The sequence below is a fragment of the Sphaerodactylus townsendi genome, linkage group LG02 (genome assembly GCF_021028975.2).
Source record: "Sphaerodactylus townsendi isolate TG3544 linkage group LG02, MPM_Stown_v2.3, whole genome shotgun sequence".
NCBI lineage: Eukaryota > Metazoa > Chordata > Lepidosauria > Squamata > Sphaerodactylidae > Sphaerodactylus > Sphaerodactylus townsendi.
This window is the reverse complement of record NC_059426.1, coordinates 33,107,538-33,120,132: the sequence shown is the minus strand read 5'-3', so window position 1 is coordinate 33,120,132 and position 12,595 is coordinate 33,107,538. Positions and strand designations below refer to the sequence as shown.

Sequence of the window (12,595 nt, the reverse complement as noted above, 5' to 3'; positions counted from 1 at the left end):
TTCCATTGTCCACTTTCAAGCAATTGTGTATGTGAGTGTGTGTGTGTGGGGAGGGATGGGAATGTAGGGGCCAGAATGGCATTGCCACATTGCTGTAGCCGTCACCCAAACCTCAGTGGTTTATGATAATCTGATTTCTGGAAAGGATGTCGTGATATTGTGGGATGCCATTCTATGGATGATTCCACACACGAGTAAAATAGGTTCAACCCAGTTCCCTGAGAAGGGTACTAATCTAGGTCGAAGCCATTGTTGTTCCCCACTGCAACCAGATTGATCCCAGCTCAGAGGGCGGAATCATCCTGTGCCTCTTTGCCGCTCCGTTCCGATTGGCTACTTTTTCTACGGCCATGTTCCGTCTATCCCCACACACGTTATAAAAAAACTGCCACACGAATGGAGGGACGAAGGTGGCGTTTTTTGATTGGCCAGCTGTACGCATGCCCAAAACATTCAGCTGTGATTGGCTGAATGGGGGACTCCTGGCACCAGAGATTCCGCACTTTACTGGAATCGAGCTGAGTTCGAGCATGGTTCCCTGAAAAAGTAGTAGTTCCCAACTGGAGTTGGAAATTTGACCGTTACATGGGGTGAAGCTGGTACAAAACCACGTCGATCCCAGTGGTCGTGCGGAGCACTTAGGTCGAACACAGCTCGAATTTAGGTCGATAACGCAAGTGCGGAATCGACCTATGAGTCTTCAGCTGCTTCCCCAGTCCCATGGGACTGGAACCTCTGCTATACACACTTAACTTCAATTGGTAAGGCCTGGTCTATCCTTGCAGCAAAATGAAAGGGAGGATTACATTTTTAATGCTTCTCTTGGTTAAAACCCTTTGTAAATAATATATTAGCGCTCAGTTATAGCCTAGCGCTTGGCATGTAGTGCCAGTTTTCCACTTCAAGGGGAGGATTAGCATAGTTGAGGCTTGAGAATTGATAATACCTCACCTGGAATTTGAAATGGTACAATCCATTCTACTGTCTCAGCACTCTGCCACCTCTTTAACCACCTTGTTATGCTATAAGACTGGCCTAAACCTAACTGAAACCTATGGAATACACTTCTGAATAAGAATGGATAGGAATGGACTGCAAATATGACTCCATTGCTTTCAGTGGTACGCAGACAGGGCTAACCTTTTTTGGATCATGTCCTCTACATTTCAAGTTTTTCATCAAAATTACCTATGTAGAAATATTTTTGAACCTTAAAACTGCTTCTTTGCAGCATAATATAAAAATATAGAGTATATTTCAGGTTCAGCACCATAATAAGTGAACAATTTATGTATGTTTTTTGTAAAATACAGGTTGGATCCTAAGGCCTTTTCACTCATGAAAAGTATATGTGTGTGAGAAACAGGGTGTCCTGCAGTTTTGACAGATTTCCCACTACAGATGCAACCCCAGTACTGCATCCCATGCTTTAGCAAAAAGTACATGAATCCTCAGGAACACATTTTTTTTCAGACAGGGGGTAGTAAAGAAAATGGATGAGACATATCCATTCTGTGCATGGAACTCCAGACTTTAGCATTCCAGTCCAATATACTGACTGTGATATATTTACCAATCTGAAAGACCGAAGAACTGACAGTCCTTCCACGTCCGCAAGACCGAGCTCAACCAAACTAAGGGTTACAATAAAACCATCAAAAATGTTCCAGCCTTCTTGGAAGTAATAATAAGGGTCCATGGCTACTAGTTTGAGAAACATTTCTCCTGTGAAGATTCCAGTGAACACCTGAATGCAAAAATTATATTTGTGAAGTTTAAAATTCCTGTTGACAGGTTTATTCAAGTTTTCTTATTCAAGATACCCATAGCCATAAGAAATTCTAAAAACAAAATAAACCATAACTGCTGTTGCAACAAAATCGACATGTAGTACATTCAATTCTTTATTATTGAAATATTTTTAAGTGTCACATTGGGACTTAAAGCCAAAGATCTGCTATTTTCTTCTAACCCGTAGAATACCCTGCTACCCCAAAAGTTGCTCCTTAAAACTTACTGAAATATGGTAGTACATTGTGATGCACAAGTAGATATCATGTTCCACCTGGTCGACATTAAAGAATGTGGCATCTGCTAATATTCCTTCGGGAAGGAGTTTTTTCTTTAAACATCACATCGCATCATATACCACTTTTGAAGTTCTTGCATTTTTTGAAGTTTCTTTTCAGAATACTGTATGTTCTTTTAATCCAGATTTGTCAATGTGTTATCATACCGAACTGTTTTATTTTCTTATCCTTATTGCCACTGTTTTTCTTACTTTTGCTTTTATTAGTTTCAATGCAAACACCCTTCTGGCTGAAATGTTTTTGCTTTTTATCCAGTTTGTACGACATTATTCCAGACTGTACTTCTTGCCAATAAAAGCTTGGACACCCTCCCCCCCCAAATTACAGCTACACAGGAGAAAGTCCCTCTGTTTTATGGGCAATTAAAGTCACAACATCTCTGCTTTCCATCCAAAAGTGATGCTAGGGATTATTCTTCACCCAAGGCATCACTGTGGCCAAATTCAGGAGAGCAGGAAAAGGAGATACAATTTTATAAGCACTTAAATGCAAATGCATACCGGACATAACATTTGTGTTTATGGATTGAGTGAATGCTTATCATGTTAGTTTCACACATCTAGATCTCTCCCTGACTAGCCTCGTTCCCCCTTCCACTAGCCACAAATACCGCTAATGATAAATCAGGGCTTTCATGGATAGAATCAACTGACTGCTGTGGGTTTTCCAGTTTTCCATAGACTGTGTGGTCAGAAATAATAAGAATAATCACCAGAAATGTGCTGTGTATTTGGAGATTGCAATGTTAATGTAGATATCGATCTGTATGGGTCAGTTTTCCATAAATTTCATGGTCAGAAATAACCAGAAAAATAACCAGAAATGTGCTACACTGTTTATAGAAGACTGACAGCCTCATCCCAGAGAGGGCATGAATTCACCTGTGGGAGCAGTGCAGCATGGGGGATTTGTCCTCCTGGGGGAACTTGACCCAGGAAAGGGGTGACTCAGCTAGCATGTGACTGCCATCCTGCTGCTAGGCAGTGAGACACTGTGCCAGAAGCTGTGCCAGCATCCCAGGGCTCCTGCTGCCTACTGGCGTAGCAGAGGTGGGCCAGGGGAGGAGCTGATGTTAGTTGGCTTTCTCCCCTCCATTGTCCATGTTATTCCAGCAGCCAGGGCCTCAGACTTATGCCACCAAAAGGTGGCATAAGTCCACTCAGCCCAATGGGGGCTTGTCTGTGGCAGGAAAGTTTTTTTGCCTTTTGAGTTTCTCCGTGCCACCAGAAAGCCTCCATGGGAGTGGTGGTGAAGTGTGGCTGTGGAGACTGAAACCAACTGATAAGTCCTATACTAAAGGGGCGTAATAAAAATTCTGGTAGACCATTAAAAAACTGTCGAAGGCTTTTATGGCCGGAATCACTGGGGTGCTGTGTGGTTTCCGGGCTGTATGGCCGTGTTCTAGCAGCATTCTCTCCTGACGTTTCGCCTGCATCTGTGGCTGGCATCTTCAGATCCTCTGAAGATGCCAGCCACCAGGAAATGCAGCCAGCATGTCAGCGAGAGACGAATACTAAATTCACAACCCTTAACAGAAACCACAGCATCAAAAAATAAAGCTTGATATGTGAACCTCACCTGCCCATTGATGAACTGAATCACCTAGACTGGGTTCTGGAAAAAATGACTACACCACAACAGAAATCAGAAAAGCTATAAAACCGAGAGAAAAATGCAGGACTGAGGAAAAACAGCCCGCCACAGGGAAAGTATTCCTACCGTACATCGAGGGAATCACCAATTAAATGGGACAACTGATGGAAAAACATTGCCTTCAAAGTCTTCAGACCCAAATGTTACTATCAGCAAAGGACAAGAGAAACCCCTTGCCTCCGCAGGAGTCTATTGCAGACTGTGCAGCTGTAGACAAGTATACACAGGGACTACGAAACACAGTATTCTGACAAAAATTAAAGAACGTGAAAGGCACTGCTGACTACTCCAACCTGAGAAATCAGCAATAGCTGAATGTGCTGTAAATCAAGCTGGACATAGAATCTTATTTGAAGTCAAATAAATTCTTGACAACTCCAGCTGTTAGGTCAGACTACATGGGAAAGCCATTGAAATCCACAATTCCAACAAAAAAAGGAAGAGAGTCTGAAAATCAACAAAACCTGGCTACTGTTACTAAAAACACCAAAACCAGAGACAGTCAAATTCAACAGCAAATGAACTTCACCCAGACATATGCTAATGCGATTGCAATTGCAACTGAACTACCTACTGACACATGAACATGAGGTGGACAAAATGCATACCCTACCACACAATCACTCCACACTAAGCCAGAGAGAGAAACACATCTTACTTGACATGCCTCTGTAGACACTAGCCATAGATGCTGGTGAAACTTTAGGAGCGAAAACTACCAGACTTTAGCCACACAGCCTAGAAACCCAAAACAGTCAAATGATAAATTGTTTACTTTGATAACTGACTGCTTCCTGACTACTTTGATGACTGACTGAATGCTTCTTGTATACACAACATGTCTCTTGGGTATTCAAATTCCCCCATATTTCATGGTAAGCTTTCTAGGGGCTGTAGCATTCAATATGTTTTTAAATGAAGCTCATTAATTTCATTGCCCATAAAACTGTGAACTGTTCTCTGATCTCTTTCAGTTTTGGCAGGAATTATCCATTAGGCATGGGGTACAATTCCTAGGAATGTCTTCTTAAGCAGATGTAAAATAAAGACATAATAATCAGAAATGTGCTGTCCAATGACCCAAAGGTGAATGGACTTTGCTTCAAAAATAATGAAAAGAAGTGGAACTTTTTCATTTATTTGAAAATGAATGCACACCCCTACCTTGAACATGACCAATGTAAACGTACCTTTTGCCAATGAACATAACAGTATAAGAGGAGCAAATGTCAGCTCTCGTTTTATTGATATACCTGTCTGGGACTTCACCAACACACATTTCTTTCGTAATAAAAAATCTAGTACCTTCAAAATACACAAAAGGTTGAATAGCCATACATTGACTCACCAGGTTTCCAACTGAAAGCACGTGATTAAACTCTGGGGTCATCGGGTAATGTTCCATCGCCATAAACAGTGTATTTAAAACAATGCAAATAGTAATACCAAGATCAACAAATGGATCCATCACAACTATGTTAACAACATGCTTTATTTTCAACCAATACGGTGAGCAGTCCCAGATCAAGAAAATGTTTGCAAATTTGTACCACCAAGGTGGGCATTTCTGTCGTGACTCTTCAAGTTCTGCCAAAAAGAAAAGGGGAAAGAAAAAAGACCAAACTGGGTCATGCTGACCATTTCTAACTTTGCAAATGCCACCTCAAAGGTGGCTAAAACTCAACGAAACAAAAGTGATTAAACTGTTTCTGCTTCCTCCGGTTCTGAATAAAAAAAATATGCCCAATAAAGGTGGTGGTGGTTGTTGTTACGAATAAAATAACTAAACGAAAGAAACAATCAGAAAGTTGAGCCTCCAAGAGTATTTTAAAAAGATTACCAGGAGTATAAAAAGTATAACAACAAGTTTATCAGATGGGCAAGAACTGAATGGGCCTCTCTGAAAGATAAGTCAGAGTGCAAAACTGTCGTGTAAGATCTCATGTACTGAAGGGATTCATATGGAAGGAAGCACTCTCTAATCATCAGGAAATCCTTTAAAAGGCAGTGTTGCAAAACCCTGAATTGCAGTGCTGGCAAATCTTTTTATTGTTCTGATAGGAGCCTGCAAGCACTTTTGGAATTCTGACATAGCACAATGAGCACAGCCACAAAAGAACTGACACAAACTGGTTGCCTCAAGAGGTAGAGCCAGTCACAAAATGGCTGCCCAAGATTACATTTACATACTGGCACACCATCACGATTTATGTGCTGCTGCCAAAGCAATGTTTTTGAAAATTTACACAGCCAATCAGATCTCAATGGCTGATCAGAAGCCTTCCTGAACAAAAACCTTACCTGGTCCCACTCACTTTTTAAAAACACTTGGTGGGCACCTGGAAAGGTGTCATCAGGCACGATGGAGCCCACTGCTGTGATAAGACATCCCATGTCTCACATTTATAGGACACAGGATGCTGAGAAGGGCATAAATGCATCTGTTGGAGAAATACTTGCATGTGTACTATATCCAATTGCACTTCATCATCACGATACCTCTTGAAAATGACTCCCTTAATTATCAATGTGGAAAGGACTTACATGCAGTTAGAAGGTATTTCATTGGTTAGTCTTTGATGTGATCTATTTTCTCCAGTTTTTGTTTTAATAATGGCAATTTTATCTGTCACAAACTGTAGCAAGCAAATAGCTATTACTGAGATCATATAAAACTAGTAAGAATTGCCTGGCAACTTGGTAATCATTTTGTAACGCTGACAACTTACAAACTTCTGCAGTTATGTTCTTTCTGCTGAAGTTAGGATATTTGAGTCAATCTGACCAGAGTTTTGCCCACAGATGCTGAACCTCTGGCCAAGATAGTTATTCTTTGCTCTTCTGACCCTATACAATTATCTCATAACCACTGATCTATTTTAAAACATGGTGCATATTTTCAAATGAACACCTTGTTCCACTGTTTACTGTTTCACAGTGTCCATAAAATTCAAGGGACTCTTAATTAAAACCAAGACCAACAGGCAAGTGTTTGTTATTTTGCATCTACTTAATTTTGGCTCACAGGCGTAGCTGGGCCAAACTGCGCCCAGTGCGCTTTCTATATTTCCCCCCCCATGGCACCCCCTTTCCCCCTTCCCCTTCCCACACACCTTAGTTCCTTTCCTTTTTCTTGAACTTTTTCAGGCTGCAAAAGGCCTGTTCACAGTAAAAATGGCCTGATGAGAGCTATACTTCCCAGGAGACCTTCTGCGCTCCCCCGGTGTGTGCCCGGTGCACGGCGCACCCACCTACCCTTGCAGCTCCGCCACTGTTTTGGCTCCCAATTTAATCAGAAAGTTAAAATTCTTGTATTTTCTGATTTTTATAAAATTTGCTTCCAATATGCTTTCCCTACTCATAAATACCTTTTTTGGGCTGTTCATTAAGTTGGCCTGATCACTATATTACATGTTTTTTGGGCTCAGTAGCTCACTGGAAAAACACATGCTTTCCATTGGCTTTAACTTCCTCCCTGCATTCTTCATACGATTACCTCTGGTTTTTCCTGTGCAGGCAAGTCTTTGCCAATGGAAGATTGCCTGCATTAATGCAGGAAAAGGCTTACTGGTGATAGGCAGGAGGGTTCCAAATGCAGGATGAAGTCAATCATATTATGGGAGCCAACCTATGCCTACAACACGTATGGAATAATTATAAACTACAATCTAGCAGGATATAATGGAATTGGGTTTGTCTGAGTTCCAGCAAAGAAAATCTGGAAATCTGATACTGTGTTATACAATGCCATTGGAGATTTTCAAGTGAAAAGTAGAACCAAAGCTCTTCTCAAATACAATGGCGCTATCATTTGGATATGCCCTGCCAACTTTAAAAGCCTTGTGGATATTACCTTCTTCCCCACTGATCACCAGAACTGTTTTCTGAAATTTGGGTCATAGACCTATGCTAAAGCTAAAACAAAATGCATTCCATAAGATGTTAGGTTCAGAAGCACCTTTTCCCTTGGTGTCTTCAATTAGAAAAGTTTTAGGCTTTGGGAAACTCCCTTCTCTGTCTGAGACCTTGGAGAACTACTGCCAGTCAGAGTAGAGCAAGGTTCTCCAAAATGGCATCCATGAGCACCACAGTAACAATCACTACTTCCAAGCTTTTCAGAAAGTGAGTGGGGTTGTTGCAAGGCAGGACTCATTGTTGGCTGCCCTCATTCAAATGAAACACAGTAGCAGAAGCAGTCACTGGAAAATCAGGAGTACCAGTAAGCACCGAAGCTTTCCCTAGCCAGCGTGCAGTTCCATTCCCCCCCGAGGACTGACCAATTATTGTCATAAGCCAAGCAGAGAAAGAGCTTCCAGTCTTAGAGTCTGGGAGCTGGGCTGTTGCATGAGGGGAGATAAGAGCTCAGAAGTAGAAATACAGATAATGCTAACCTTGACAGACAAATCACCAGTCTGAACAAAACAGCTTTATATGTTTGGGATAGTTTGCATGCAATTCTCTTACAAAATAAAGTGAGTGGTATTGTGTTTAGGTTTCATCTCAGGCAGCAGCTATTTTGGAGCGGCGTCCATCATGTTCTCTCAAAATTTCAAAGGTGCCTGCTGTCTAAAAAAGCCTGGGGTTCCAATTTGACAGAGTAAGGCAGCTTCTTAAAGATAATCCACAGTGCAATCCTAAACAGAATTACACCCTTAAGAATCCATTAACATTAATAGTCTTAAAAGGGTATAACTCTGCTTTGGCTTGGCTTGTAAGTAGATCATATCCCTTGGTATTAAGCAAGCTTAGAATATCCTGGCAACAACTTTCTGCATTACTCCTGGTATTCCATAGAGATTCTCCATTATGCAGTATTTTTGGCCTACACATTTAATATTTTCAAAGTAACCCCTCTCTATATACCTTCCATGGTGTTTGTGATAATGCTAGCTATACTCATTGCTCTTTCCCTTAGAGTAGGGTCTTCCAAAAAATCCATAGAAACATGAAAAGAATTCGATCTTCTCTTTTTCATATCTGTCTCCGTGGTCGTGGCCTACAAAAAACAGAACGAAATATAAGCTCACCCTGCATAGATGAATGGGATCTAATGACTTAACATGAACAATGTCTAAACTGGAAGGCATACATGCTTCATGCTTTTGAGCTATGCTTCATTATTCATGCCAGATTTTAATTACTTATTGTATTATTAACCTGGTATTTTAAAAGTATTTGTAGGAAACATGCTGTCTTCATATCTGTAACTTGCTCATTTTCATACTTCCCTGGTGACCGTCAGGGAACATTCCACTATTGTGTCAATTTTTTTTAAAAAAATTGCCTTGTTTATTCTCCTTAGCCTTGCAAAAATCCACTTGCCCATACTTTTCAACCTGTACATCTGCTTTCAATAGGATTTATTTCCAAATAAGTGTCTGCAGGGCTAAGTCTTGGAAAGCATGCCAAACTTCGCCAAACGTAGATTTCCCCCACAATGTACTTCATCAGAAATGTATGTTCAGCTCCATGACACATTTGTAGTCTTCTGTTTGAAGAGTACAGTTGATGAAAGAAGAAATGAATTTAAACTAAATTGAAATAATCAGTAGTGATCCCCCCCCCCCACCCTCAACCCCGCAAATCATCTATTTGTGAGCTTTTCCCACAGATAAGATTGTAGCCTAAATTCCAGGTTATAAATAACGGGTTGGATCCAACCTGGTTTTCCGCTGGTGAAACAGGGTGAAGAGAGAACCCTCCAAAAAGCTCCAAAAAGGCTATTCTGATATCGTGGACAAAATCCCTGTGGGTTGGGGGCTGTAATAAGGATGGGAATTAGGTAAGACTGAGCGAAAAAGTTGGTGGGATCCAACCCAACATTTTGAACCATGAGCAAATAATGATGGCATGTCTGTTGCTCGTCTTCTGTGTTTAAAATGGGATGGCAAGCTTTTTTCATTCAAGTTTAATGCAAGAAGAGAAATGAAACAAACAAAAAGTCATGCTTCTCTAAATAGGCGAATTGAAAGGTTCTGTTTTCATAGTGGTATAGAGAGTAGTGTGTGTGTCTTTGACAGCACATACGTGCACACGTATTTGAAATTGGTAATGTGTGTGAATTGATGTGATTATCTCAATTAAACATATTTATTTTGTCAGCCACAGATGGAATATCAGGTTGAAAGATGCATGAAAAAATGCAAAATACATAAAAGGTGAAATTTGGAGTGATTTTACCAGTGTTTGGGGAACCAGAACTTCTAGCCACATTTGTTCATTGTAGAGTGATGTCCACGAAACAGAATGTAATCAAATTTATGAACAACCAAAGCAGGGTCAGAATCTGTATGGGACCCCTCCCACTCTTAGTATTGGAATGAGATTAAATTTCATTGGACCTGGCCAGACAGAATTAATTAATAGCCAGATATAATTAAAAATCCAAGTTTTGGGAATATAAAAAAAACACACAAAGCAATACAATTTTTTTTGCACATTCTCTAGGTATATATAATTTTTTCTTTTGCAAATGTTAGAAATTGACTTTGTTAGTATAGAAAAAAGATATTACAAGATGCAGGAGCATTCACAGCTTGACCAACCAAGGATCATTCCCAAGGGATTCCATTCTGTAGACACACTGGCTGGTGCAATAAGAAAAGGCCACCATGCCTGAACTATTTAAAACTTCCTTACATTGTCATCAGTAGCTGGTTTATCTATTATCACCTCTGGCAGAAGCTGTCCAACAGGCGATGTAGGAACAGATGGTCCACCAACCAAGGAAACCACCCCATTGCAATCCACAGTGCTGTGCATCTTCCCATTCACTGGAAACACTGCCAGCATCCTGGATGACCTACTGGCCTGACTCATTGTTACTGTTGCGCACACCAATTATGCCCAAGCGTACGTGCTGAATCTCTTCTGCTATCATTATCTTCAAATGTGCTGTGTTCATCATCAGCAAAGTCATTCTCTGATCCTATATCCTTTGCTCTACCTCTGAAGCTGAAAAGGCTCGTTCTGCTGTTGCGCCTTGGGGAAAACAGGGAGCCGCGCATGCTGAGCAAAGACTGCAGGGAAATGGAAAAGGAGAAAAAAACTGTTACAACAAAAGGAGACCCCTGGAGCCAGCAAACTGTACATTCTTTGCACGACCTCCCCTGCCCCACCATTTTCCTTTTAGAATTATTGTGATGTATTTAATTAAAAAAACCCCCACAAGCTGTTATGTTAATTGAGGCAATTCACAGAATAACAGTACTACAGTCCCTTCAAGCTAGATGGTTATAATGTCTAATGAAAGATAGCACCAAGGTGGTCCTTCTATATCAGCGGTTCTCAACCTGGGGGTCGTGACCCCTTTGGGGGTCGAACGACCCTTTCATAGGGGTCGCCTAAGACTCTCTGCATCAGTGTTCTCCATCTGTAAAATGGATAAATGTTAGGGTTGGGGGTCACCACAACATGAGGAACTGTATTAAAGGGTCGCGGCATTAGGAAGGTTGAGAACCACTGTTCTATATAGTTACATAACAACCGTAAAACAACCAAAACCCAAATTCAAGGAAACACTAGTAGTTTACTAGCAGTGCAATCCTCAGCACAGTTACACCCATGAAATGTTCTTCTGCATTCTCATTTTCCTCGCTTGTAAGCTTCTGTTTACTTAGGGTTTTGTTTCAGTTTTGTTCTCACTAATGGTTTTCAATATCAAATAGCTTTAAATCTGCCATAAAACCTGCAGTTTAGATCTGCAGGGACATATGCAGGACTTAAAGCTGTTTGACATCAAATCGACCACTAGAGGGAGCAAAACACATGTGGAACTGAACCTACCTTGAAGAAACAGGAACTTAGAAGTGAAGAAGATGGGAATTCAGAAAAGGGCCCTGAAGCCAATGAGCTTGAAAAGAGTATGCATTTACATACATTAATTTACTTATATTCCACTTTTCAATCCATTTGGGACTCACTGCTTAGGATTGCTCTGTATATTATTTTATCAAAGAGTGATAACATGGACTCCTGAAAACAGAGGCGGGAAGCCCACTTGCTTAGTTAGAGCAAAACTTATCCCCTCAATTCTTTTTGTTCATATTGATTCTTAATAGCTGTGCAACTTCATTTACCTCCAAAGTAGTGGTGTGATTCCAACTTAATAGCAAGCCATGGTTTGCCTTTATGTGAACAAACCTGACAGAAAGGGTAGGCAGGCAGCCCTAACACATACACTAAACAGTGGCATGGAAGACTATTTTTGTCAGCATGTAGGGTCTCAGACCTCTGTTCAGGCAATCAAGGCAAGCCCTTGAAGGGATGGCAATGTTGCTGGGAGGGGTGGAAGGAGGCATGGGGCATCACTTATGTCTGTCACTTACGCCTGTCGTCAATTTCTGTATATACACAGCAGCCAACTGGATCATAGGGGAGGATTTAAGGAGTTGCTAGTAGAGCTAGAACTTGACTTGATTCCACTGTGTGTTGCTAGCAACTGGTACTTCCTCCTGTTTTGTTTGCCAACCCACCAACATCTCCACAGGTAGACGTGGTAGGTTTTTTGTTTTTGCAATGAGGCGCAAAAGGCTGTTTCACCCTATCCTACAGGATCCTTTGGTCTGGGGATGGCTTCTCTTCTCCTTTTTTGTATCTTGCACACAGACAGCTAAACAAGCTATTTTGGTTTTCACAGAAAACTTTTCATACTGCAGCCAAACTATGGTTTGTTCTTTCCCCAGAAATAAGGATTCTCAGCCAGGGTTAAGCCACTGTTTGCAGAGAAAGCATAAATGATAGCCTGGCAATCTATCTATGCTATCTATGAAGGAAAATGGTTATTTTGCTAGCAGCCTGTGAGGGGAAGTCACGGAACTTGGACTTAAGTATCCGTCAAAATTGTTCACATA

General features: G+C 41.0%; 1 protein-coding gene across 3 annotated transcripts in view; it reads right to left on the bottom strand.

Annotated features, from left to right (window-relative positions):
* Nucleotides 1–12,595, bottom strand: part of LOC125426820 (sodium channel protein type 1 subunit alpha-like) — a 152,462-nt gene that overhangs the window by 39,948 nt on the left and 99,919 nt on the right. Inside the window, exons 13-17 of one of the 3 annotated variants that reach the window (XM_048485595.1) lie at nucleotides 10,600–10,762; nucleotides 10,383–10,567; nucleotides 8,607–8,739; nucleotides 5,092–5,330; nucleotides 1,574–1,747 (exon numbers count right to left, since the gene is read on the bottom strand). In XM_048485595.1, coding sequence (XP_048341552.1) covers nucleotides 1,574–1,747; nucleotides 5,092–5,330; nucleotides 8,607–8,739; nucleotides 10,383–10,567; nucleotides 10,600–10,762 — 894 coding nt within the window. Of the gene's footprint in view, nucleotides 1–1,573; nucleotides 1,748–5,091; nucleotides 5,331–8,606; nucleotides 8,740–10,382; nucleotides 10,763–12,595 lie in introns of those variants that run through there. The other 2 variants (XM_048485593.1, XM_048485592.1) reach the window with 2 other exon arrangements.